At 36.8% G+C, this 27580-nt stretch overlaps 1 protein-coding gene and 1 long non-coding RNA gene across 7 annotated transcripts; both read left to right on the top strand.

The window, feature by feature from the left end:
• Positions 1-33: 33 nt before the first annotated feature.
• On the top strand, positions 34-27580 carry CCNI (cyclin I). Of its 6 annotated transcripts, none has more exons than XM_036896817.2 (7): positions 35-560; positions 8820-8976; positions 18072-18182; positions 20948-21022; positions 21177-21317; positions 21597-21827; positions 26044-27580. In XM_036896817.2, the coding sequence occupies exons 2-7, from the start codon at positions 8863-8865 to the stop codon at positions 26485-26487; spliced, it is 1116 nt and encodes a 371-aa protein (XP_036752712.1). In that variant the 5' UTR covers positions 35-560; positions 8820-8862; the 3' UTR covers positions 26488-27580. The 6 variants fall into 6 exon arrangements, with proteins under 6 accessions (XP_036752713.1, XP_036752712.1, XP_057358337.1 ...); XM_057502354.1 differs by having other exon boundaries at positions 36-355; positions 18054-18182; XM_036896815.2 differs by having other exon boundaries at positions 36-560; positions 18054-18182.
• On the top strand, positions 8983-11891 carry LOC130683802 (uncharacterized). The gene is made up of 2 exons (XR_008997769.1): positions 8983-9178; positions 11572-11891. It is a non-coding gene; the product is annotated as an uncharacterized LOC130683802 (long non-coding RNA).

Here is a 27580-nt window from a genome sequence, read left to right as displayed (position 1 = left end):
TCCCTCTCCCCTCTCCCCTCCTTCCCCAGCCTTCCCCGCGAGCGGACGCGGCAGCGCCTCCGCCCCGCTTTTTCTTATTTTCTTCCCCTTCTCCCTTTCCTTTTTTTTCCTTCTCCCCCTTCCCCCTCTTCACCATTTCCCGTCGGAGGCGCTTCCCCCGGGCAGGGGCAGAGCCGGTGTCACCGCCCGCCTCTCCCCTCCCCCCGCCGCCCTATGGCGAGAGGGAGCCCCCTCCCCACCCGGGCACTAGCGGCGGCGGCCGGAGGAGCGGGGCCCGCGGAGGCGGCGGCGGCGGCGGCCTCAGGCCCGGGGGCATCATGGAACTGACTCGCTGACCGACCCACCGGCCGCAGCCGTGAGTCCCGCCCGATCGCCCGCGCCCGCCGGCCCGGTTCCTCTCTTCTCTCTCCTCAGTCGGCCCAGTCCTTGTCCCGCGCGTCCCGCCGCCGCGCGCTGAGAAAAATGTGGTGGTGACGGGCCCCCGGATGACCCCGAGTCACCGCTGTGAGGCCTACAGCTCTGCCGGGGAGGAGGAGGAGGAGGAGGAAGAGGAGGAGAAGGTGAGGGGCGGGGGTCCTCACGCGCCTCCGGGACCCGCGCGCGCCGCGCGGCCCGGATGGAAGAGCCGGGACCGCGCGCCCCTCGCTGAGGCTCCCCTCTCCCCAGCCCGCCTCCCCGCTTCCCGAGGAAGCCTTCGGGGCCGCCCCTCCCCTGCCCTCTTCACGCTAGAGAAGCTCGGCACCTGCCCAGTTGGTCAACAGCTCTGCTGTGTTCCTTTCGGGCCAATTTCTCTCTCAGCGAGTAACTTTTTTGTAGCGACAGCAAATTGCCTGCTCTGTAGGGCCTGCCTGTTCTATGCTCCCGAGCCCGTATAATGATACACAAAGAGGACACACCCCCACCCTTGACTACCTCTCTTCGGCAGTAGCGGAAGAAAGATAATTTACGTTGCAAAGCGGAGTGAATGGAGCGGGATCGCCAGTGCTGTGGGAACTTGGGGGAACGTTTCGTTCCCCCGAATTTGGGTGGGTGAGGGAAATTGGAGATGTGAGATGGAGATGTGGAAAGGTAGATAAAAATACCGAAAATTTGGAAATTACGGCAGAAGGTCCATTGCTGAGCTAAAGGTTCCATTGCTGATCATTTTGGCAGTGGTTGACAACTGGTTAGCAAAATTGTGGAAAGTATCTTTTGGGAGGAAGAATGAAATCAGACTTAACATCTTAGTCGACCACAAGTATTTAGCTTTTATTCGGTCAGTGGGGAGGCATTCAACATTTGAACAGCAAAATGTGACGTTATGATGTTAACACTAGTTGAGTCTTATTCTCTGACAGGCATTATTCTAAGTGGTTGGCAATTAATTGGACTCATTGGGGCAGGTAATTCAGGAGTCTCATTTTACAGATGAGGAAAACAGTGTCCACAGAGTAAGCAATTTTCCCTTTAGATGACACAGCTAAGAACCCGGTGGCCAGAATTCAAACCTGAAGCAGTCTGACTATGGTATATAGTCTCTTTCCTGAAAATGAATTTGTTGAGAAGATTGTTCCAGTTCACTGTGGTAGACGAAATAGAAGGGAATGGACAAATAGATTAAGAAAGAATGGACAGGGTTTAAATTAGCTAATGTGGGACCAGCAGGATGAGAGATTCTGCATTTCTGGACTAGGAAAAGTTTATTACTGAAGAGTAGAATCAGTGTGTGTTGCAAAGGTGCAGTAGTGAAGATTTGCTGTTACAGATAATTTAGTTTATGTGGCAGTGTGACATCCTAATAGGTTAGAATGAAAGCCTAAAATTTAGTTTATTGGTCAGGATTGGAAACTGTGAACATGTTTTATTCTAATTGAATAATATTTTGAAAAGTAGTCATTTTTCTGTGCATGTTTCATCCTTAAAGTGGATTTAATACCAATTTCATAAGGTTGTATGAACATTAAATGAGTGAATATGGTATAGTGCTTTTAACAATAATATGGCCAAGTAAAAGTTGTTATTTATTAGACAAAGTGCTAAACTCTGGAAACTTAAGGTTAGTAGCAGAGATCGGTCTACAGGTAATTGTGGAATAATTAATGCAAAAGTAGAATTATATCCACGTACAGATGTAGGAAGGCAGGCTACTACTCCTTAGACTGCTGATGATAGTTCTCTAGGAAGGGGAGTGGATTTAAAGCACATTTCAAGTTGAAAAAACAGTGTATAGAAAGGCGTGAAGATTGGGAAAGAGCAGGCTGTTTTGGAATTAGAAGTACCTGTAGTTCATTATTAGGTTAGGAACATAAGATCCAGGAGGTAAAAGTAGACCGTGAGGTTCTTGCATGAACCCATTAGTAAGTCCCTCTTTAGAAAAGGAACTAAGACCCAGAGGTTGGCATCAGTACAGAATTATTAATATAGTTGGTGTTAGGATGGTGTAAGACCGGGGAAAGGAAATCCTGGGGCAAAATACCCCTAAAAACCGAAGTCAGTCAAAGGGAGAAATAAAGTTTAAAACCCGTTTATTTCTCACAAACTGCAGTCCCAGTCCGTCTTTCTTCGCCGTTCCAGCAGCAACCACACCGGCCCTCTCCCTCACCTTTCAGGTGCAGATAAGCCCTCTGTTGCCCAGGTAATCACCCATTGATATGGAGATGAACTTCTCCACCCCTGAGGAAAGATGCAAATGAACTAAAGCCATACTTCTTTCCACCTCTGAACGCGTATTGATAGGCAGATACACCAAAGCCAGGCGAGATATTCTGGAAATGTTACAATTTTACCCACAGATGGTGATAATTACAAGTCTATATTAATGAAGTTGTTTCTGTTGTATACCCAGAACAGTGCAGCACTTTTCCTCAGAAAAATAGGGAACTGCGTTAACACAGTTTATGCTGTACAGTAAGCATTTTGTAAACTGTTCACTTGGACATTAACCTATTTGATAGACATGGAGAAGCAGAATGGGAGGAGAAATGTGAAACTATCATAAAGTTAGGAGAATGTGGAATATGCCAAACAAAATAGTCTTTTTAAAATTTTTTATTTCCTAGAGACTTATATCCAAGCATTCACAATTCTGGTTGTGACCAACAATGCATATAACATAACAAAATATTTTATATACTATAATATTTAAAACAGTAAAATTACATTTTAAGCATTTTTTAAAAATTCCTTAGCAGGATTCATTATCTCAGCCTGTTTTACACATTGGAAAATAGGCTTGTGCACTATCAGTAAAAGAAATAAAACTCAAGTCAGTGCTTTCTCCCCTGTATCATATTGTCTGTCTACTAAAGTCTTAAAAAAGGAATGTAAAAAATACCTTGGTAACATAAATATTTCCATAAATTATGTATTTCTTTTGCTTCTCTGCATTTTTTTTTTGGTATCATTAATATACAATTACACGAGCAACATTATGGTTACTAGACTCCCCCCACTCTCATACCCCATTACAGTCACTGTTCATCAGCATAGTAAGATGCTATAGAATCACTACTTGTCTTCTCTGTGTTACACTGCCTTCCCCGTGCCCTTCCCACCCATCCTCCCCAGTCCTTTACCCTTTGGTAACTGTTAGTCCATTCTTGGGTTCTGTGAGTCTGCTGCTGTTTTGTTCCTTCAGTTTTTCCTTTGTTCTTATACTCCACAGATGAGTGAAATCATTTGATACTTGTCTTTTTCTGCCTGGCTTACTTCACTGAGCATAATACCCTCTAGCTCCATCCATGTTGTTGCAAATAGTATGATTTGTTTTTCTTCTTATGGCTGAATAATATTCCATTGTGTCTATGTACTACATCTTTATCCATTCATCTACTGATGGACACTTAGGTTGCTTCCATTTATTGGCTATTGTAAATAGTGCTGCGATAAACATAGGGGTGCATCTGTCTTTTTCAAACTGGAGTGCTGCATTCTTAGGGTAAATTCCTAGGAGTGGAATTCCTGGGTCAAATGGTATTTCTATTTTTAGTTGTTTGAAGAACCTCCATACTGCTTTCCACAATGGTTGAACTAAATTACATTCCCACCAGCAGTGTAGGAGGGTTCTCCTTTCTCCACATCCTTGCTGACATTTGTTGTTTGTCTTTTGGATGGTGGCCATCCTAACTGGTGTGAGGTGATATCTCATTGTGGTTTTAATTTGCATTTCTCTGATGAAATGCGATGTGGAGCATCTTTACATGTGCCTTTTGGCCATCTGAATTTCTTTGGAGAGGTGTCTGTTCAGATCCTCTGCCCATTTTTTAATTGGATTTTTTGCTTTTTGTTGAGGTGCGTGAGCTCTTTATATATTTTGGATGTCAACTCCTTGATATGTCATTTTGAATATATTCTCCCATACTGTAGGATGCCTTTTTGTTCTACTGATGGTGTCCTTTGCTGTACAGAAGCTTTTTAGTTTGATATAGTCCCACTTGTTCATTTTGCTTTTGTTTCCCTTGCCCAGGGAGATATGTTCATGAAGAAGTTGCTCATATTTATGTCCAAGAGAGTTTTGCCTATGTCTTCTTCTTAGAGTTTTATGGTTTCATGACTTAAATTCAGGTCTTTGATCCATTTCGAGTTTACTTTTGGATATGGGGTTAGGCAGTAATCCAGTTTCATTCTCTTGCTTCTCTGCATTTTTATTCGTACTTTTAAATAATTTCGAAAAGAAATCCTTTACCTGGATTTACCTAGTGTTAACATTTTACCTCATTTGTTTTATCATTTTCCTCCTTCTCTTTATTTCTCTCTCCATATATGTATGTTGCATACATATGGGCCTTTACTTCTAAATTTTTTAGAGCATATTCTCTAAGAATAGGGATATTCTCTTACAGAGTCATAGTAAAGTTACCAATTTAAGTAGATTTAACATTGATTCATTACTTTTATCCTCCTATCTTGTATGTTTGTGTTCCCATTATGACAATTGACCAAATAATGACCTTTATAGTTTTTAACCTCTTTCTAGTGTAGGATCCATCTAGGGTCAGATATTGCACTTTGATTTTTCTGTACTCTCACTTAATCTGGAACATCCCCACAGGTGTTCTCCACACTTTCTGTCTTTCCACCTTTGTTAATTACATACCATTTTTGAAATTTCAAGGAAACTTGAACTTTTTCTTTCATTACATTTCCGTAGTCTGAGCAGAGTGGTTCCTTTGTTTTCTATTCATATGGTGAATCACACTGATTGCTGAGTATTAAACCAACTTTGCATTCCTGGCCTAAATCCTACTTGCCTGTGGTAGCTAGTTCTTTTCTTAGGATGCCAGATTCAGTCTGCTGGTATTTTGTTGAGGAATTTTGCATGGAGATTTAGAAGCAATAACTAGTCTATAGTTTTCTTTTTTAGTGCTGTTGTCTTTGGTTTTGGTAGCAGAGCAATACCTGGTCTCATTAAATGAGAAGTGCTCTTCCTTTTTCCTTTTTGGAAGACATTGTGAAGAATTTGTATTTTTCTGTAAATTTTGGTAGAATTTACAAGTGAAGCCATTTGAGCATAGGCTTTTCTTTGACAAAAGTTGGTTTGTTTACTAAATTAATTCTTGTTTTGTGACTATTAAGTCAGTTTTGATAATTGTGGGTCTTTGTCTTATTTTGTCTAAATTGTCCAATTTATTTACTTAGAATTGTTCAGAGAATTCCTATATAATCCTTTTTATTTCTGTAATGTAGGTAGTAATGACCCCTCCATATTTCTGATTTTAGTACTTCATTCTGACTTTTCTTGGCCAGTGTAGCTAAAGGTCTGCCAATTTTGATCTTTTCAAAGAACTTTCAGTTTCATCAATTTTTCTCTTTTTCTATTTTCTACTTACTAATTTCCACTCTAATATTTCTTATATTCTTTCCTTTGGCTTGCTGTAGGTACAGTTTGCTCTGCTTTTTTCTGGTGTCTTAAGATAGAAGGTATTGATTTGAAGTCTCTTGTAATATGGGCATTTAAGGTATTAATTTTTCTCTAAGCACTATTGTCATTGCATCCCAAAAATTTTGGTGCATTAGGTCTTCTCTTTCATTCACTTCAAAGTGGAATTCTAATTTCCCTTGTGATTTCTTCTTTGACCCAGATTACTTTGGTTTTAAAAAGTTAAGGCAAACATTTAAAAGGGCCTTAATTGTAGGAGACTGGAGAATGGGAATCTCATTGAACCTGATCTTACTGTTCTTTACATGATTTTATCCTATAATCCCTCTCTATTCCCCATCCATTCTCCCTAAAAGTAATCTTCAAAGAAAGCATTGTAAGGGAAAAGTAATCACTAGGGGCAGTCAGCCATGGGGCTGTGATGGTAGGTCCTGGTGACCCACCCAGTCGGGTATAGCTAATGGGTTGAAATAATTAGTTAAGTAAGTTTGAAGTTTTGACAAGAGTTAATAAATTGCAGACTAAATTAGTTTTAAAAGAAACCTTAGAACCTATAAAGTTCAATCTTCAGTGTGGGTGTTTCTTTTAGTTAATCTCTTGACAAGTGATTAGTTTATAGTCCACATCTAAGGTTAGTATTTATGTTTGCTTTAGATGAAATTACAGTCTCTTCATCTAATTTTGGAGAATCTAAGGAAAGTACCAAGACAACAAAATTGGAATCTTGGAACATCTCCAGAGAATATAACCATAGATGGGGTCTAGCAGGATGACTTTATTAAAAAGAAAGACCACATTTAAGGCCCTGAACAAGGATGTACAACCCTCCTTTCTCTCACCTCCCCCAAAAGGCACCAAAACCCCACACAATGGGGTTGGGCGGGCAGAGGGAAGTTTGCCTAAGTGTTCCTTAGGAAGTCTTAAGAGTTTAGTTGACTATGAGTTCTAAATTGATACTGTGGTGTGGCCTCCAAAAATAGCTAATGATCTTAGACTTCATTAATAAATTGGTGCTAGTTTAGAAGAGCAGAAATCATGTCATGTGAAGAACTCTTGAACAGTTTTTTAGCTGTGGAGAAGATGAATTGGTAAGCCTTTAAACATTTGAAGGATTGGTTTGTGAAAGATTAGACTTGGGTTTGTTGTTTTTGGTTGATGGTTTTTGTTGTTGGACCCAAGGGTTGCAGTGACCATTTGGTTGAGTCCCTATCTCATCAGGATACTGTGCTGTGGGCACTACGAGTGATATGAAGATATTGGTACTTGTGATTATAAAGGAATTTATAATTTGTTTATAGAAGGGAGAAAAGTCACACCAAATTACAGAATAGAGTTCTTGGAAGAAATTTACCTTTGTAATGGGCCTTTCAGGGTAGATGTTATTACTCCATCCTAAGTTACTTATATTTTTTCTTCTTGGTGAAAAGTACTTAGTGCTCACTATAGAAAATTTGCAAAAATTCAGAAGTTTGAAGAAGCAAAAAGGAAAAAAGTCACAGTCTAGTTAACCAGAGGTAGCTTGCAGTAGGTTGAGTAGCAAGTAGGTAAAATATATAGAGTGATTAATAAGAGGATAGCACCAGGAGTTAAGGGGGAATGTGGAAATTGAAGAAGAGGTTTGTTGTTTCTTGTTTTTTTAGAATTAATTTTAAATCCTATCAAATTTTGGAACTTTTCATATGTTGATTTAAGACATTTAAATTAAAAAATCCCATGAAGCTGAAGCACATACATAGTACAGGTACGTAGTTGAAAAAGTGAAATAGTTTTAGAAAGTTTATAATGAAAACAGCATTCCCCTATTGCAGAGCTTCCTCACTCCCCAGAGTTTAACCACTATCAGCTCTTACCTGTCCCTCTTGTTTGAGATTATATTTTTAATCTACTGTGGTTTTTTGATATTTCAGTTTAGATATTGCTTATGGTTTTCCTACTAGGAAATGTAATTCTACCCTCTCCCAACACCCCTCATCTTCCCAACATAGTTTTATTACAGTGTTTGTTGGAATACTTGCTTAGTATTTTCATCATTATTGCTACGTAAATATTGTGGTATATTATTACGTTTACTTTGCATAATCTTTTTTTATGAATTAACTTTTCATTTGCTTAGCTTCCATCAAATCTACTGTTCTTTTCACATTCTTCAGCAATCCAATTTTCTAGGCACAGTAATACCTCTCAAATAGTTTTGTTTTTTTTTTAATATAGAGACATCTCTCTTGGAATCTAAATTGCTTTGCACTGATCTAGAGTTTTACTCTTTAGACTTGCTGCTCATTTTAGAGTACCAGTCACATTACTGTTGAACTTTCTAGATGAATACTGTCCAGTAGAATTATCTGCACTGATAGAAGTGTTCCTCTTCTGCACTGTCCAATGTAGTATCCACTAGGCAAATGTGGCTGTTGAGCACTTGTAATGGGGCTAGTGTGACTGCTAATTCTAATTTAAATAGCTACATGTGTAGCTGGTGGATACCATATTGGAAGGCAGTTCACGATGGTTTCATACTGATTAAGAGGGGATGGGTGGGATTTAATATAATGGATGTAACTTTTTTTAATAAAGAAGAAGGTTAGTAGCCCTGAGCTGATAAGATTTTTAAGAGGAATATTTGGGACTGTTATTGATAAGCATTCCTAGTTAAAAGAAAAGCCTGTGACTTAAATTTTTTTTACACAATTTGACATAGTAATGTTTTGATCAGAGTACAAATATTCTGTCAATTATATGGGCATGTTTTTATTCTAGAATAAAAATTATCTACAGAATATTGTAGATAACTGATTAGTATTATAACATTTTACTACATGATATTTTAAAGAGCTATTAAATCCTATACTGACTCATAACATCATTATTTTGTATTATGAATTACATAATAAGAACCAACATATTTACACAATGCTACTTATTCTATAATTAAATTAAGAGCATTGTCTTATATTTTATTTTATAGGTAGCTACATCAAGCTGGGAGGCAGGCAGATCCAAAAGATATCATGAAGTTTCCAGGGTCTTTGGAAAACCAGAGGTTGTCTTTTCTATTGGAAAAGGCAATCTCTAGGGAAGCTCAGATGTGGAAGGTGAATGTGCCGAAAATGCCTACAAATCAGGTAATGATTTCTCTCTTCTCTATAGATGGATGACTTCTATTAGAAGTAAGTATACAGTAGAATCATCAGGGAAATGTAAATCAAAACTGCATGAGATATCGTCTCACGCCAGTCAGAATGGCCACTATCCAAAAGACAAGAAATAACAAGTGTTGGCAAAGATGTGGAGGCAGGGGAACCCTCCTACACTGTTGGTGGGAAGGTAAATTGGTTCATTCACTTTGGAAGTCAGTAGAGGTTCCTCAAAAAGCAAAAAAAAAGAAATACCATGTGATTCAGCAGCTCCACTTCTGGGAAGTTATCTGAAGAAAACAAAATCACTAAATTAAAAAGATATATGCAGCCCTGTGTTTATTGCCACATTCTTTACAGTAGCCAAGATATGGGAGCAACCGCAGTGCCTATCAAATGAGTGGATAAAAAAGATGTAGTACATATATACAGTGGAATATACTTCAATAAGAAAAAAAATTGAACCTGAGGCAGTTCTCTTCCCATTCTGCTTTATTTTTCACTTTTTATTTTTGTGTTCTTGTGTGATATTTAGATTACTTGGGGATTCATTCATTAAGTAAATGTCTATTAAGTATCTGCTACATTCTGAGCACTGTTCTAGGCATTGGGAATACAACAGTGGGTAAAACAGAATTCCTGCCCTTATGTTATGGCATTCTGGAAAGCCTCCAAGCTTTATTGCAGCTGCCTTTGAAAAACCATTCCTTTCTTCTGCCATCTCCTTAAATCAGCATAACCAATAATAATACTATACTTTTACAACATGATCTTTGAGGGTAATATTCTACCAAGATGGTAGAAGATTGCTATGTCATTTAATTTGGCCTGTTTCTCTAGATGATTTAACAAATGTGATGCCAGAGAACCAAATAGTGTCAGAACTTCTAGGAGGGATCTACATAAGTATTTATTTGCCTTTAGTAATGCCAAGTAGTCTTCTAAGATGTGGGTGGTCTTGGTCTAGTAGAGATAGGAAATAAGATAGGGACCGGAGTAAGCACCTGTGGGGACTTGAGCCACTTGGCTGGAGTAACCCTTAAGGACACTTACCTATTCTAGTTCTAATTCCTTTATTTTCTGCCACTCTCAGAGACTGGCTTTTCTACTTTGCTTTCCACCAGTACTTCTAACCACAATTTGCCTCCTTGATTCTTGGTAGAAGAGAAACACAGCTTGGTCATTCAACCATACGTATGTGTTTTCTAACTTAAAAAAAATTTGTTAAGTGTTGGTCATAATGGAGAAATGTATATATTCAAGCTTCCTTTTATTTATGCTGCTTTCCTCCAGTTTACTTCTCCCTTCGTCTTCTTCCACCTAAATTCTACTTCAAGGTCATTTTCTTACAATTCTTTTAAATTGAATCCTCTCTCTCCCAGTTTTCAAGACGCAGTGGTCACAAGAGTATTGTATACTTACCACTCCCCCTCTGTGTGCTCCTACAGCACTCTGTACTTACCTTATGATAGCACACAGTATTATTTCCTGGTAATTTGACTTCATTCCCTTTGGGTAGGATTGTGTCATTTTTGTTTACTAGCACGTAACAGGCTTGTTTATAACACATTCATTTGTAATTCGTCAAAGTTAGAGAAGTTATTTTATATAATAATAGAACTTTCAAGTACATGGCAGTTTTGTTATAAGAATTTGGGAGGGCAAAAATTAAAGACTGGTCAAAGTGACATGCACTTTCAGGTACTGTCAGTTTATTTTGCTAAAGTACTTTTGATATACCAAGGTAAAGCTATTTATATAAAGATGGTTTTCATTAGAATTTTGAAACTGTAAGGGATCTTAAAGGTCATTAATTATGTGGTTTCCTAACACAGGATCTCAGAATATATGGAATCATAGAGTATGTACTGACCTCCTTTTCCTTTGCTCAGTATTTTTTTTTGTCAGATTCATCCATGTTACTTAATGTAGTCAAAATTTATTCTGTCATGTATTATTCCATCGTATGAATTTCTGTGTTCTGTTGATGGTCATTAGAGTCATTTTCTTGTGCATGTCTCTTGGTGAATATATATGTACATTTCTGTTGAGTATATTCCTAAGGGTGGAACTGCTAGAACGTAGACTATGTGTATTCTCAGCTTTAGTGGATGCCACCAATTGTATTTCCAAAACATACCATCTATTTTTTATTTTTTATTTTTTCAAAATATCAGCTTCATTGTGAGCTCCTTGATACCAGGGACATTGTCTCTATTTTCCTCCATAATATTTCAAGGGTACAGTTCTGCCATTTTTACTGGAAAAAAATTATATTTGCTCTTATGATAACAGCATTTTCTATTTTCCTTGGACCTTGTTTTTTTAAAACCCTTCCAGCAGAGTATGAAAGTCTCAAGTTTCACTACATCCTTGGTATTGTCTTTTTCATTTTAGTTTTACTGGTGAGTGTGTTACAGTATCATACTGGATTTTAATTTGCATTTCCTTGATACCTAATGGAGATCAGAAGTATTTCATGTGTTCATTGGCAATTAGATATCCTTTTTTGTTGAAATGTCTGTTCAAATCTTTGACCTGGGTTTCTATTGAGCTGTCTTTTTTTTGTTACTTATTTTATAGGTCATCTTTTGCAGGCCCTTTTTAACAGATATCTTCAACTCTGTTGACCTTCTGACAAATAGAAGTTCTTAATTTTTAATGAAGTTTATCAAACTTTTTACTTTTTGCTTAGTCCTGTTAAAGAAATGTTTGTCTAGTCCAAGGTAATAAAGCTACTGTCTTGCATTTTTTCTGGAAACTTTTTTTTTGTCTTTCACATTTAGATCTACATTCCAGTTGGAATTTTGGTTTTTTGTTTAGTATGATGTGAAGTACGAGTGAAGAATCACTTTTCTCCATATCGATAACCAGCACCATTTATTAAAAAGACTTTTCCCCCACATTGTCTTCCAGTGTGCTTTTGTTATAAATCAAGTGACTACTGTATATGTGTAGATAGATTTGTGGGTCTGTTGCTTCTCTCTGTTCTCATCGTTGGTCTGTTTGCCTCTCTTTTAATACAAATACTGCCTTATAGCAGTATAGTCTTTGATGGCATAAAATTTGTTTTTTCTTTTTTTCAACAGTGTCTTGACTTTTAGGCCTTTTCTCTTCCATATATATTTTAAAGTATACTTGTCAATTTTTTAAAAAATACAAAAGAAATTATAAGGGCTTGGTTATATTGAATTTATAGGTTGACTATTGTAATAAGTCTTGCAATCCGTGAACTTAGGCTTTTCATTTTCTTTAAAGGTGGTCTTCTGTTTCTTTTAATAATGTTTGGTAGTTTAGGCTTATTCTTGGGTATTTGAATTTTGTTGAAGCTACTACAAATACTACTGTTTTAAAGTTCTCACTTTTTTGTGTTTTTCTTTCTGTATGCTGATATATACAAATGAAAAAATATTTTTTATCTATTGACCATACTAAATTAGCTTATTAATAGTTTGCAGTCTTTTTTTGGGTTTTCTGTATATTGTACATAGTTATGTAACAGTGAATAGTCATGGTTTTATTTCTTCCTTTCCATTTGTTATGCTTTTTATTTTCTTGCTTTATAGAATTAGCTAGGGCCTCCAGGGCACTTTTGGATATAAATGATGGTAGCAGGCAGGCACCCTTGTCTCAGTCTCAGTTTGAGGGGTAATATTCAGTATTTCACCATTAAGTGTAATATTTGCTATATATTTATTTAGACTGTCAGATTAAGAAATGCTTTTCTCTGCCTTAGTTTGCTAAGAAATTTTTCATAAATGTTGTATTTCTATACATCACTGGATTTTCTTAACATTTTGCTTAGGATTTTTGCATCTGTTCGTGGGTGAGATTGGTTTATAATGCTTTTGTCAGGTTTTCATGATAAAGTTATGCTGGCTTTGGAAAATGAATTGGGGAGTGCTTCTGCTTTATTTTCATTGTTTAGATTGGTATTTTTTTTCTTAAATGTTGGAAGGTTTCGCTCGGGAACCACTGGGACGTAGAAATTTATTTGTGGGAAAGTAATAATTAATTCAGCTTTTTGGTAAATGTGAGACTAATCAAGTTTTCATTTAAATCTTCAATTTGGTAAAGTGTGTTTTTCAAAGAATTTACTCATTTCATCTAAATTGTCAAGTACTTATATAAAGTTAATCATAATATCTTTTTAACATGTAAAGGGTCTGTAGTGTTTCCCCTTTTCATTTCTTGGTGTTTTGTGTGATTACATTTGTTGTGATTTTTTGGCAGTTTCCCTCAAAGCAGAGCTGTCTCCCATTTGTTGTTAGATCCACACTTTGGGTTCTAAATTTTAGTTACATTTTTCAGTTTAGAATTTCTCTTTGAATTTGTTTTATAGGTTTCATTTCTTTAGTGAAATTCTTCATTTTGTCACTTATTTTCTCCTTCATTCCCTCTTTTGTATTAATATAATTTCTTACATTAATATCGGTCCTTTTCTGATAACCCCCAACTTTAGATCTTTTTGTTGCCTTCCCTCCCCTCTGTTTTTCTCTTGGTTTTCAGTCACTTGGTTCTTGTCATCCCTGATAAATTTTGATTGGATTGGCTGAGCATTATAAAAAATTGTAGAGGCTCTAGCAGGAGGGTTCAGTCCTCCCTCTGGTGGGCAAATTGAGCAGCAGATTAATCACTTTAATCCAGTGAGAGACTGTGTTGATGGGAGGCAGGGTTGCAGTTGGGTATGGTTTCATCTACCTCTGGTTTGCTGCATCTCCTCTAGTGTAACCAGATTCCAGCTGACAGCTTCGGGTGTTCACCAGGGCCCTTTATTCCTGAAGGGTGCCGAATTCTTCCCTGAACTCATTCTTCCTTTTCAGAGGCATTTGCCTATTTATTAGCTTCTTAGATGCCTTACCTTCCCAACTTCAGATTTCATCCAGAAAATTGTATTAAGGGGGAAATCAGCTGAGTATCACATTCAGATCTCTGACCCTCCTCCTCCCCCACTAGGTTTTTGGCTCCTTAAGGCTCTCAAAAAGTTCTGTGGGTTTCTTTGCTTATGCTCTCAGCCTCTTACCATACTAACAGGATGCCTGTAGCTCCTTTCTAGAATCTTGGCTCCTAAAGGCCTGGTTGTCCTAGCAGTTCTCCTGCCTTTAAAACAGGTTTTTGTTGTTAGTACTTTTTCTAGTTGTTCTCAGCTGGGGTATAGGTTTGCTGCTACCAAAAGCAGAAATGTAATTTTTTAAAAAAGTTGAATTTCACAGGTGTGATGAGATGCTGTGGTAGGAGCACAGGAAGATACTTAGCCCAACCTTAGGTGTCAGGAAAGTGTTTGATGGGGAGTAAATACTGAAATAGCTCTTGAAGGATAAATAATAAGGGAGGTAAAAGAGAGAGGGGAGTGTGTTCCAACCAGTGGAACAAGTAGGAGCAGTGATGTAAAATAATAGCATGGCAGGAGCAAAGCCATAAATACAAATACTATTCTTACAGTTTGAATTTTAAAGCAGAAGGTGATGGAAAGTGAGTGAGGCTGAAGAGGTAGGTCATAGAGGGATTTGTATACCATGCCTGGATAATTGTACTTAATCTTTTAGGTAACAGCTAACCTTTCAGAGTTTAAAGCTGGTGGGAGTGGGAGGATTTGTGTTTTAATCAGAATAGCAACATGTGGAATATAAAGCCCTGTGTTTTACCATGTATTCTCTTTGGGATTAGTTCAATCAATTTATTAAACCCTCTTAACCCTATTTGAGTAATCCACATAAGAGAAAACCTGTCCCTTGATGAGTAAATACTGTGTGGAGTTGGTGGCAGGTGGGTGAGTAGGCTTCCTTCCTTCCTTCCTCCCTCCCTCCCTCCTTTCCTTCCTTCTGAATGGGATTACTTAGGCACAGAATTTAATTTTGGTAAAGCTATCTCGCATTTAAATTGATTTGAAAAAGTGATCTTAAAATCAGTATCACTTCACTAGAAGTGAGTCTTCTCTGAATACCATCTTTTGTGATGTGTTGTATTGACTTTTAATTTTTGTGTGTGTGAGTTGTTAGTTTTGGCTAGTGATAATACTAGCCGTGCAGGAATGCTTTCTTGGCCCTATTCTCAAATTTTAATATAAGTCATATTAAAGTCCAAAGATATTGTCATGATCTCTTTTATAACTAACTGGCTTATAATTGGTTTAAAAGAATTATTTATATGTTATATTTTGTAAATTTATTTTTTCTGGGATTAGAGATCAGGTATTGTTGGAAGTGGGAAAAGACAAAACTAATATTCGAGTGCCTTTTGCATTCTGTGTTTGTGCTTTACAGAAGTTACATCATTTAGTCATATCTATAATATGGAAGTCTCTATGTCTGTGTTCCCCTGTCTTATACACCCTTAAGGCACATACATCATGTCCATCTTTTGTGGTACTTTTTACAATTACATGTTTGTATTATTTCTTTAACACAATGTCAAAAACCATATAGTCAGATTATATAATATAATTTGTCACTTAGGGTTTTTTCTCCTGTATCCCCATTGTATCTCTGACCTGAAGATGAAATTAATGGTGTTCTTGCTTGTCATTGATACTCTAATTATTGTTCTTTCACCTCCCTAAAAGCCTGCCCAGTTTCTCCAGATTATATTATCATCTACCTCTCCTTGTGTGAATTTATTTCCTTGTCATTAATTTGTTTGGATGGCTTGCTTAAAATTACTTTTCTTTATCACTTTAGATAAACTTTCATCTTGGTAGGAATGTAATTTTTCTTGAATGCTTATTAACTCCCTCTATCTAGAAGTTTTGTGACTGCCTTCACTTGGTTCCCAGGGACCTTCACGGGGCCCCTAGTTCAGAACTAGACCTTAAATTAGCACCTCAAGACTCTATGGGAAATGGTATATTGTAGAGTCAGTGACCATGCTAACTGCTGGCTTGACCCAGGGCCTAGTTGTAAGGCTGTGTCTGCTTCCTCTCACCTATGTGGAGAAGCCATAGCTCCAGACAGTAGTGTTCTGCTGCCTTTTTCAAACTGTCTTTGTGAGAAGCAGAATCTGACCTCTGGTTTTAACAGCTTAACTCCAGTTTCCTCTGTCATGTTGGACAGTAGTCTTTGCAGAACATGAATTCCCATGCTACTCTATGCACCCAGAATCTATCAAGCCTACAGTTTCAGTCCCATGAACTAACTGCCTTCTGTTTTGTTTTGTTTTTCCTTTTGCCCTGTGTTTCTTTTTGATTCAGGGAGTCCTATCACTGATTCTTGGAGTATTTGTTTTGAGAGTCTTTTCCACCCACCTTGATTTTATTTGCAAGTTGGAAGAGCTTAACAATAGGTTATTGCCTTCAGGTTGACATCATTCCTCTCCTTCAGAGTAAAATTCACAGGCTTATAAATGTGGCTCTTTCCCTTGCCTTGCAAATGATCACTGTCTTTGCTCACTTTTTAGTTTTAAGATAAAAATAATTTGCTGTCTCCTCCAAGAAGCTTTCATTCTACTCCCACACCGGCCCAGGTACCCTTCCAGTGTGCTCGCCTAGCACCCTGTTTTAGGCTTATTATAGTTTACTAACTTTTTCTGATTGTTGTTTCACTGTGAGACTGAATTAAATGTCTTGATTATCATATTCTTTCAAATTATTGTTCATAGTCTTTAATGCCAGCTTGGTGGTGAGATGTTAAAGTAAGAGGTCATAAACCATCTTTATTTCATTTTCTTGTCAGTATTTCTTGTGCAGTATTCTAGGGTCAGTCAATATTTGACAGAAGGAATTGACTAGGAGGTATATATATATATATATGGCAGTTAACCTTCTAAAATACCAGTTACAACTGAGTTTTAGAGCTCTATGTTGAAATTATGTAAGTGTAATTAATTGATTTGGCCAAGACTGAGAAACTCTTTGTTGTACTAAAGCTGAAAAGTGACAGGAGGTTCAAAAAAAATAAGAGAAATTAGTCAGTGCAGTGGCAGAGATAGGGGCCTCACAACACTAAAGAAAAGTCATCTATTCCTCACAACACTAAAGAAAACCAAGAGGAAGGAAAGAAGAAATTCCAATGGAAAATACCTGTTTGAAGAGATAAATTGTCAAAATATACAGCCCTTCATTCTTTAATAGTTCTTAATGCATCTCTCTGTGATAGAGTAATTTCATAAAGTTGAGTGATCAAGAAAACAGTTGAAGCTATGATCTCTATACTTGCAAAGGAATGAAATAAGTAGTATGTTTTTAAAGACATTTCCAACAAAAATGGTTATGATGTTAAAGACTCCAGTGCTTGAATTAAACCTTAATTTGACTGGAACCCTTACTGAAAATCTCTTTTTTTATTAGTCACAGAGTTTATTTTTGTACCTTGTTTTGTTTACCTGGCAGAAGTGTTCATATGGATCTGCTTGGTTTATTATGAGTAGATTAAGTATTCCTAGGTTTTCTTTTTAAAGTGTATACCCTAGGTTTTCTTTTTAAAGTGTGTACCTTCTAAAAATTAAGCCTATGCTCAGTAGTTCAAAATAATATGTAGAAGATTAAAACAATATTTTGTGTCTGTGTAATATCTCCAGTGGTAAATTAGTTCAGGTGAATTTCCCCTTTAGTGTTCTTTCATTATCCTCAAATGTGTAATTTGTTGTTCCTGTATTTTTTATTTATTCCTGTTTAGTTTTATTTTTAATGGGCTATCCTATTATAATCCATTTATATTTCCTAAAGTACTTTAATGGATATTTGCTGCCTTAAAAATAAATTCACTATTTTCTTATTGTCATTCGAATTGGGAAAACTTAATTCCAAAATTCCTATCAGTTTATAATAGTGTTACCTAAACTTTATTATATTTCCTGAATTTAATTATATAGATATATGGTGAGACGGCACAGTGAAGGTTTTATCTAATAAATAGTAAGAGAATATTGGATATTGATATTAAATGCTACAACCAGTGTATAGTTTTATCTTCATTTATCTCATTTGTTAGATTTTGAATAAACTTAATACATTTTTAAACATACAAACATGTAGTCCAAAGCATCTGCTAACCTTTTAAAAGAGAGTTCTAAGTATATTCTTGATGCTAACTTGAAACCTGTTCTTTTATTTTTCAATCGTTCCCTTATAGAATGTTTCTCCATCGCAGAGAGATGAAGTGATTCAGTGGCTGGCTAAACTCAAGTACCAATTCAACCTTTACCCAGAAACACTTGCTCTGGCTAGCAGTCTTTTGGACAGGTTTTTAGCTACTGTAAAGGTAAATACTTGAGGATACACTTTTAAACACCACCTCTTATTTGAGGGCTTATGTGCTAAACCAGGGGCTATTAGTAAACATTCTATAAAGTGCAAAGGAATGGAAAACCTTCCTGGACATATATGTACCTGTAAGAAGACATGACGTGTCTTATGCGATTGCTTTAAATTTTCAGAAATGTTTCTAATTGTATTCTGGAGTTTTATTTTTGTTACAAGTATCCATAACTTAACCTATGAAATTTTTGATCTGTGATTTTAACATAAGCTGTGTTGCATTGGCAAAATATTTAGTCTTTTAACACATTGATATACTAGATATGGACAGTGAATCAGACTAAAAAAGTAAAAGCCTATTGCACATTTTATTCTGACACTGCTTATTTATTGAATGTACAGTACACTCTGAAGGCATACATTTAGAGTATAACAAGGTAAATTGAACTGTCATAACTTCAATGTCTTTTGTTGAGTGGCAGCATACAAATACATGAGTAAGTTTTATATTGTCCCTGTTGGTATACTGTATCAGTTATATTATGCAAAATTGGTCATAGCAGGCCCTCAACAGATTCAAAGCAGAAAGTCAGCATTTATTTAATGGTAAAGCATGAAAAAGTAGAAAAGCAATTCAAGTGCTACCATTTGTATGCATAGGAATATGTTAGCTGGGACAACTATGAATTCAGTGTTGAGGGTGTACTATATTCTTTTGTTATGTTGTTAGGGTATAAGAAATAGAGGCCAAAGAATTATGGAGTGGACAAATTTGGATGGCCACTTAGTCTTTTTGTTTTTCAGATTTCTACTCTTAAGAGACTTAAAGAACCCCTAATTATAATGATGCTAATTGCCTGAAATGTGGCTTATCTGAGAATGCCTACTTTTATCTCAGTATGAAATCCCTTCTCCTTGTCCCCATACCACAGCTAACCTCTTTTCACAAAGAAAGGTGTGTTCAAAGCTAGTGTCCTTTCTTGGGTTGTATATTCTTTACAAATTATTAATGACCTTATTGTAGCTTCTGTCGTAGGGAAGATTCTTACTGACCATATTATTAAACACTTTAAGACTTGGGGACGTTTCTAGAACAATTAGAGAATTTTTCCAAGTTACAGTCTTTTTTTTCATACTTATTTAATGGGTCCTGTCATGTTATTATTAGATACTCTTACTTAGAGATGATTAATCTGTATTGAAACAGTTAATCTAAAATGTATTTATAGTTTAAAAAAGGCACTTTAAGCAGACCTTAAAAGGGTTGCAACAATGAGTGGAACCCCAATCCCAACTGTGCAGAAGAAAGTACTATGAAGCGCTTTAAAATTATGGACCTTCAGCCCTATCCCAGGCCTACTGATTTTGAATCCCTAGTAGGTGAGATCTGGATGTTTGTATTTAAAGAAGCAAAAACTACAGATGATTCTGATGTAAATCCTGGACTGGGAACTACTATTTATTTGGGACTCTTTTTATTACTGAGTTTATTATTGTTGCTCTTGATTTAGGGGTTGCATTGCCTACCCAAAGCTTTTAACTCTTGGGTTCTTTTCTTTCTGTGAACTCTGATTACCTCAGGTATGTGGGTTTGAGATGTTGTAATCCAGGGAGCTTGGAAAACTTTCTTAGCACTAAGATCTGACTTCACATCATAGATCAATTAAGTGTGATAACCTGTTAATCTTGAGATTGTTTTCTTATCTGTCAGAAGTAGACATAAAATAGACATAACAATATTTATGGAAGTGCTTTCTAAACCAAAATGTTCTGATTAATACTAATGATCATCCTAAAATATTGATAGTATTAAACAAGCTTTAATTTCTCATACAGGCAGAGGATTGGAATATTCCTAGACACTGTGCCACTTAAACACTGAGGCAGTGCTCATTGGCATGTTTGTTAATTAAGTTAATTAATCAAGGCCATACTGTGGTCATCAGAAGGCTTCCCCTGTTTCATGGGAATGTAATATTTAAGTATAAAATAAATCTAGAAACATTTTATTTTTGTTATAGAACTTAGTCATTCAGTGTAAGTGAGCTATATTCTGATTATTTAGAACTGTTTTCTAATGCTGGGTTGGCAAACCGTTATTCTACAGTAAGGTAAAAGTGGGCCTACCTTATAGATAAGGAAAGCAGGCACAGTCAAGCCCTCCTGTGGGTATCAAGCCCAAGAAAGGTTTTCCTCCCACTAGTTGATTATGTATTTAGGAGCCTTTCATTCTTACCATGGAACTTGAATATATGATTTTTGTGTATGTGGACACTTAATATTTTGAAAATTTCTACTTACCTAGCATCCTATAAACTTTAAAAGCATTTGAAGTATATTAATAGTCTTCTTTCTGTATTCCCTTTTCATTTCCCTAACACCTATATGTTAATCTTACTGATAGGACAGGTAAAGAGAATAAAACTGGCTTATAAAATAGATACACATATAAATATAGTTTAAATGTGGGGAATTTGTTACAAAATAGTCTTTTAAAACAAGCTCTTCTCTGCTTAATAGAAATGAACTTTGGCTAAATAGCACTGGTTGAACTTGCAGCAGGGGAATGATCTTAGTATATCCATAGAATATGATATGGCTAGGGTTGTGAAGTTAAAAGTCAGCTCTTATTTTATGAAGCAGTAGGTGGGAATCAATGATTCATAGCATGTGTACATACTTGTCTCATCTGCATATCTACTTTTTAAAAATAAGCTTTTAACATTTGGAAAATCACTGAAGTTGCTTTTTCCCTCTTCAAAATTTTAGGCCCACCCAAAATACTTGAGTTGTATTGCAATCAGCTGTTTTTTCCTAGCTGCCAAGACTGTTGAGGAAGATGAGGTAAATAATTTCCTTTAAAGATAAGTTGTGTCTCTTTTTTCAAAAAGTTCTCTCCATTTATTAACTTGTGTCTGTTTACCAAAACAAAAATTGAAAATGAGTTTATTTTTTTCTGTTCTCTCCTCCCTGCCCCATATCCCTTTGCTTTGGATAGAGAATTCCAGTACTGAAGGTTTTGGCAAGAGACAGTTTCTGTGGGTGTTCTTCATCTGAAATTCTGAGGATGGAGAGAATTATTCTGGATAAGTTGAATTGGGATCTTCACACAGCCACACCATTGGATTTTCTTCACATTGTAAATATACCTGAAGTTTTACTTTCTTAGTTGTAGTCCTCTTTCAGTAACTTGCAGAGTAGGCTGCCCACTCACTTATTTTGTTTCCATTTTTAGGGAAAGGAAAATTATTGTGATAGGCTAAATAAAAGTTAGAAATTAGGATATATGTCAAATCACTGAAGCTAAAATTGAAAACTTAGATGGAGTAATATCTGAGGTTATTTCAATTTCTGTACATAATTTACCTAGACATTTAAGTAAAACTAGAATGATGTTCATTTGGTTTTTTTTTTTCAGTTTCATGCCATTGCAGTGTCAACTAGGCCTCAGTTACTTTTCAGTTTGCCCAAACTGAGCCCATCTCAACATTTGGCAGTCCTTACCAAGCAATTGCTTCACTGTATGGCCTGCAGCCAACTTCTGCAGTTCAAAGGATCCATGCTTGCTCTAGCCATGGTTAGTTTAGAAATGGAGAAACTCATTCCTGATTGGCTTCCTCTTACAATTGAACTGCTTCAGAAAGCACAGGTAGGTGTCAGTTTCCTTAGTGTTCATTTTCTCTCTTACAGGATACATAGTGTTAGCAGGTGGTTATAAAACTAAGAGAATTTCCTAATCTTGTAATGGCACAATATTTTTGAAAGTAAACAAGAGTGCAGTAACATACACTTGAGATTTATGGGCTAGATGTCTTTTTTCCTCCTGTGAAGCCTTAGTGTTTCCTTGATTCTTTTTCAGCCTTTCTTCTAGATTACTTAAAATCTTTACAAATCATGAAAAATTAAGATTCTCGATATATTCGCCTTTAGTTTTGTAGCTACATTTATGGGTTTCATTACTGTGCTTCTTTACTTCACTTATTTTATAAAAGATATATATAAAATAAGTCAAAAGATAAAAGATAAGTCAAAAACATAAATTGCAGAAAGTGGCTTGCTTTTTAAACAAGCAGATAATTTATTCTTGGCTAGAAAGTGAAGTTATTTGTATATATACACAATTTGGCAAGTAGGAGCTGTATTTGTGAGAGAGGCTTTGTCCTGCATTTATGGCTGAAGATCAGTCCATAATCTCTATCTGCATATTGGTATAAAATGTGTTAAGGGTCAGTTAAATTTTTACCAGTCATCTAAATAAAATGTAAGGGTTTAGATAAAATTCTCATTCAAATGGCATGTTAGTAATAGTGCTCTATTGTAGGAACTACTTGGAGAGAATCCTTATTGGCTCTATTCTTGTCACCACTAGAACTTAAAAGTTTAGATCTGCAAACCATACTTCTTTGCCAGCTGAATCCATTGAAGACTTATGAACTGACATTCCCTTTATATGTGCCTGTTGAGTCTCATTCAGCAATTATTCTGATTTACTGGATTTTATTTAGAGAAAAGACTGTGAGATTTTAAGCTTAAAAAATATTTTGTAATAGAAAAAGAACTAGTTTTAGCAAAGAGCTACTGTTACTGATTAACTTAATACTAGAGACTAATACTTGAATTTGGTGTTTTGTAAGGTAGTTGAGATGTGAAAGATATATGAGAAGTACCTCAGTACTACCTTTCAGCTCTGAAAATGTCAGGCCATAGTTTGTGAGCAGAGAAGAGCTGAAAGTTTTTATAAAAGGATGATGATTGGAGCACTATGTTAGCTAGTTCCTTGTCCCTGTTCTGTGGGCTTTGCTCCACTGTTTTTAGCATGGCTCAGCTTGTTATACATCCTGGGACATATAGTGTTAGTGTAACATAGGTTGTTTCTCCTTTACAAGGGAGGTAGGTTCTTTTAATAGCATATTCTTAGATTGAAATAATTGAGATAATTGAGATGTGTTTCTTTCCATTGAAATAAATGCTGTAATGAAAATAAATCCTAGGAGATAGTTGCTAATTAGTGAGAATTTTTAGAAACTCATAAGCTACTATATAAGTGAACAGCATGGCACAGAAAATTTACTCTGCCTACCTCTAGTGTTGGAGAATGAAGTTGAATATTAATAATTTACATCAGACTGTGGAAGTCGGAGAAGGGACATTAATAGAAAACCTCCTAAATTACATTTTCTACTTACTGGGACAATGACACATCTCTTAAATACCCTGACTTGGTCTCTTCTCTGCCTATTTCCAAGCTACTACAGAGAAAAATCTGCTGTATGAAGTGTTAATGTCACGGAGAAAAGGCATAAGTAATAAAAATGCTGTAAATAACATGTATATTCTGTAGCTTTGAGGGCTTGTTCTCTGCTGAAGAACACTGGAGAATCTGCTTACTCTTTTCATAAGTCTTCTGGTGCTAAAAGAAGAAAGCGTTCACTGAACCTTATTTCCCCTTTTACTGAAGGAGTGTTATAAACTTGGTATATGAAGGAAGCTTCTTAGAAATCATTTTGTTCAACTCCTTTGTACCTGCAGTCCAGGGAACTTGGGACTTTTCAGAGACACACAGGACTATGTACTAGTAAAGGAGACAAAAAAGAACCAGTTCATTTTCCATACCACACAAACCTTAAAGATTCTAGACCAGTTGTTTTCATTTTAAAGAATTAGAAACCTTCCCTTGTCCTCAACAAAATCTTGGACATACGCAATCCCGGAATACAAAGTAGAAAGGTATTACTGTGTAATATGTTTGGGGCAGAGATCTATTGGGTGCGAACACAGTGATTTCTAAAAAGAAGTCTTTGCCCCATGTTGTATTCAAGTTGTAACAAGATAGTCAGAAACAAGTCAGGTCACAAAACTAGAAACTTTGGGGCTTGGGCTTATCAGTTCCCGAAACCAACTTGGACTGGTAGCCAGCCCTTGTGGCCCAAACCTGGTAGCTTCTTCAGTTCTGTCTTTGCTAAGTTCAGCCATGTTTAGGTAGAAAACCAGTCTAATATCTTTGTAATCAGACCTGTGGTAAGCGTATAGTAATATTACATACTCCTGGGTTTCTGGTTCTAGTATAGGAAATTCTTCAATCAGATTGGTGAGATCAATGCCAAAAGTACTCACGATGTGTTTTCTAGTGTCCTGTTTTGGGAGGATGGCCTATTGTCTATTACGGACATTTTATGCTGTGAATGGGCCACCTGTCATTAGTTCTGCCTATGTTTTTTCTGGACTTTAGACAAAGTGCAGTGAGTACCCTGGTTTGAAAGGCACCAGTCTTTTGTCCTACCTAATTTCCCATCCCTGCCCTTAGCTCTTGTGCTACCTGTTGGTCACTATTCTGGGATGAGGAAACTTTTTTCTCTTACTCTTCTCTCATCACTCTTCTTTTGTGGCTATACTCGTGTCCTCCTCATTGTGAGTGATGTGCCCACCCTGTCAATCCCAGGATGTTAACCCTACTTAGTAATAAATGTATTTAGAGATAAAAATAATTTTGTGATCCAGGGTGTTCTTGCATAGCATGTTATTTTCCTTTATTTTCTCTGTCGTACTGCAAATAGTCATGCTGTGTGCTGCACATTATATGGGTATGAGGAAGACTTGGCTAAGAAATGTCCAGAAATACTTTGGAAATACACAAGACTAGAAAGTGATTCCTGTTACTTAAATAGTCTAGATAGGCTTCATGGAGATGATGGTAAGCTAGCCAGACCTGGAAGAAATTGGTAATACAATTTCCACAGGTAGAAGTAGGATGGGCATGGGTAAAGCAGGAGAAGACAAGATTTGTACAGTAGACAGAGCAGGCCTGTTTGGCAGGCATGCAGATAGAGCACAAATGGATATGCTAGCAAATACGGTTGGAAAAGAAGGTTGCATCAGACTGTGGAGAGTGTTACTAATACCAAACTAAAAGGGGTTAGCTTGTTTCTGGTAGGCATTGGAGTGCCTAAAGAAACGTAAATAGGGGAGAAATCTGTGTTTCTAGAGGAAGATTATTTTGAAAGCAGGACAGAGACTAACCAGACTCTTTAACCCAGGTAAGATTTGAAGCCTTCCATGGAGTCATTGTGCTAGAAAAAAAACTTAGGGACTAAAAATGAATATGATACAATGCCTGCCTATTGGGATCTTAAAATCTGTAATGGGAAAGCTACGTGATTAAATAGGTTATTTTAATGTAATGTGGTAAGTATGGCACGTTGTTCAAGAAACAGATGACCCTTAGTTTGGGGTGTAGGGGTTGGGGGGAAGTCCAGGGTGGTTTCAGAAAGGATAGATACGAGAACTATCCTGAAGGATAAGAAGGTATTAGTGAAACCCCCAACTTAAACAAAATAGAAGCAGAAACATACATTTCTTCCTAGTGTTGTCAAGCCTGGTACTTCCTACAAAAAAACTATAACTTACCAGAAGTTTTTACAGCTTTAAAAGCAAAAAATACTTCCAAATTCTTCACCAGACAGCTATCCACATTCCTTAACTTTTCCTTGCCATTGAATTTTGTGTTTATCTGTACCCTGGTCTTGACTGTAGAGATTAAGAGGCAAAGAGGGTGGAGTGGAAGCCCTTTTGGACAAGAGGAACAGACTAAACAAAAGCTGGTGTTGGACATATAAGGTGTACAAAGAATAGTTTCTGCTTTCATGAAGATACTAAGCAAACAACTGCAGATACAGAATTCAAGTTCCAGGGAGGAAATATGGATTTAGACATAATTCCTAAAAAGATGATAAGTAGGCTGGAGGAATAGTTATATTTGATGTAGAAGATGTGGGAAGAGAAGGTGGAAGGGGAGTGGGTAGAGGCCAGCAGAGATGACAGAGCAGTTTACATTAATTATGGACTTTGTGTTTTCTCCCCTGGCCCAGATGGATAGCTCCCAGTTGATCCACTGTCGGGAGCTTGTTTCACATCACCTTTCTACTCTGCAGTCTTCCCTGCCTCTAAATTCCGTTTATGTCTACCGTCCCCTCAAGCACACCCTGGTGACCTGTGACAAAGGAGTGTTCAGATTACATCCCTCCTCTGTCCCAGGCCCAGATTTCTCCAAGGACAACAGCAAACCAGAAGTGCCAGTGAGAAGTACAGCAGCCTTCTGCCATCACCTCCCAGCTGCCAGTGGGTGCAAGCATACCTCTGCTAAACGCAAAGTAGAGGAAATGGAAGTGGATGACTTCTATGATGGAATCAAACGGCTCTATAATGAAGATAATGGTTCAGAAAATGTGGGTTCTGTATGTGGCACTGATGTATCAAGGCAAGAGGGACATGCTTCCCCTTGTCCACCTTTGCAGCCTGTTTCTGTCATGTAGCTTTCAGGCATGACCTTTAAGTGTTAAGTAAGGTAGACTACTCTGGAAATGGGAACATAGAAAATCAGGAAAGGTTATATTAAGGTATATACCTTATCAGGCTGATTTGAAATGAGCCAGAAGAAAAAACCCCATTTACTTGTATGGCTAATTATAATTGAACATTATTTAAGCACTTAAAGACCAAAAAAGAACTATAAAATTCAAAAGATCCAAAACTTTTCTAAACTAAAAAGTTTCTTTGTGGTGTTTGTCCATTCTACCCTTTTCTCTGATAAAACATGATGTAGATTTCCCATGTGTCAGAATTCACAATTTTTTTTTTACACCCCCAAATTCATAGTTAGCAAACCTCATCTGTCCCCAGTGTCCTGATTTAATTTCCCTTTTGCTTTGGCTTGCTTCTTTGAATACTTATTAAATTTTATGCATGTTGATCTATCTATAGCCTGACACTGATTAGGATACCCTCAAGTTAATTTTTAGCAATTTACTGAGCAAATTATTACAGTGAGACAGCCATGATTCATATTCAGATTAATCTGAAAAGGGTACTTCAGAATTGCCCCATGAGTCAGAGGTGATAATAGGAAAAGGATTCACATTACCATGGTTTTGTCTCAATTTCTATTAGCTTAGGAACAAAATCATTGTTTTCATTTTTATCTGCAAGTGAAGCTTAAAAGTGGCACGTAATTAGGACACTCAGATTTGTTGAAAGCATTTTTGACATTTATATAAAAGAACTTGTGATAAAGTTACTATATCCAGGTGCTCACCAAAGAGACATGCAACAATTAAAATTGGGGGCAACTGATAGTTTTCATTCATAATCAGTGAGAGAGACTAGATGTTGGGGCAGCTCTGATTTGGGTCTGTAACATGTAAGAACTGAATTCAGTACCCTAGTTTTATGTTAAACCATTAGGATTTTCTTGATAGTCATTTCCCCTGTCTCCCCAGCCTACCTGTATTTCTTTTAATGACTTCTGGATCCTGAGCTCCCTGTGCAGTCTGATGAAGGTATTTCAGTCAGAACCATGTACTGATGATAAATGCATCTGGTAGCAATAAAAGTTGTCCTTAACCTTTG

Source organism: Manis pentadactyla, chromosome 5 (assembly GCF_030020395.1).
Source record: "Manis pentadactyla isolate mManPen7 chromosome 5, mManPen7.hap1, whole genome shotgun sequence".
In the NCBI taxonomy this organism is placed as follows: Eukaryota; Metazoa; Chordata; class Mammalia; order Pholidota; family Manidae; genus Manis; species Manis pentadactyla.
Note: the sequence above shows the minus strand (reverse complement) of the source record. Positions and strands in the feature narration are given on the sequence as shown.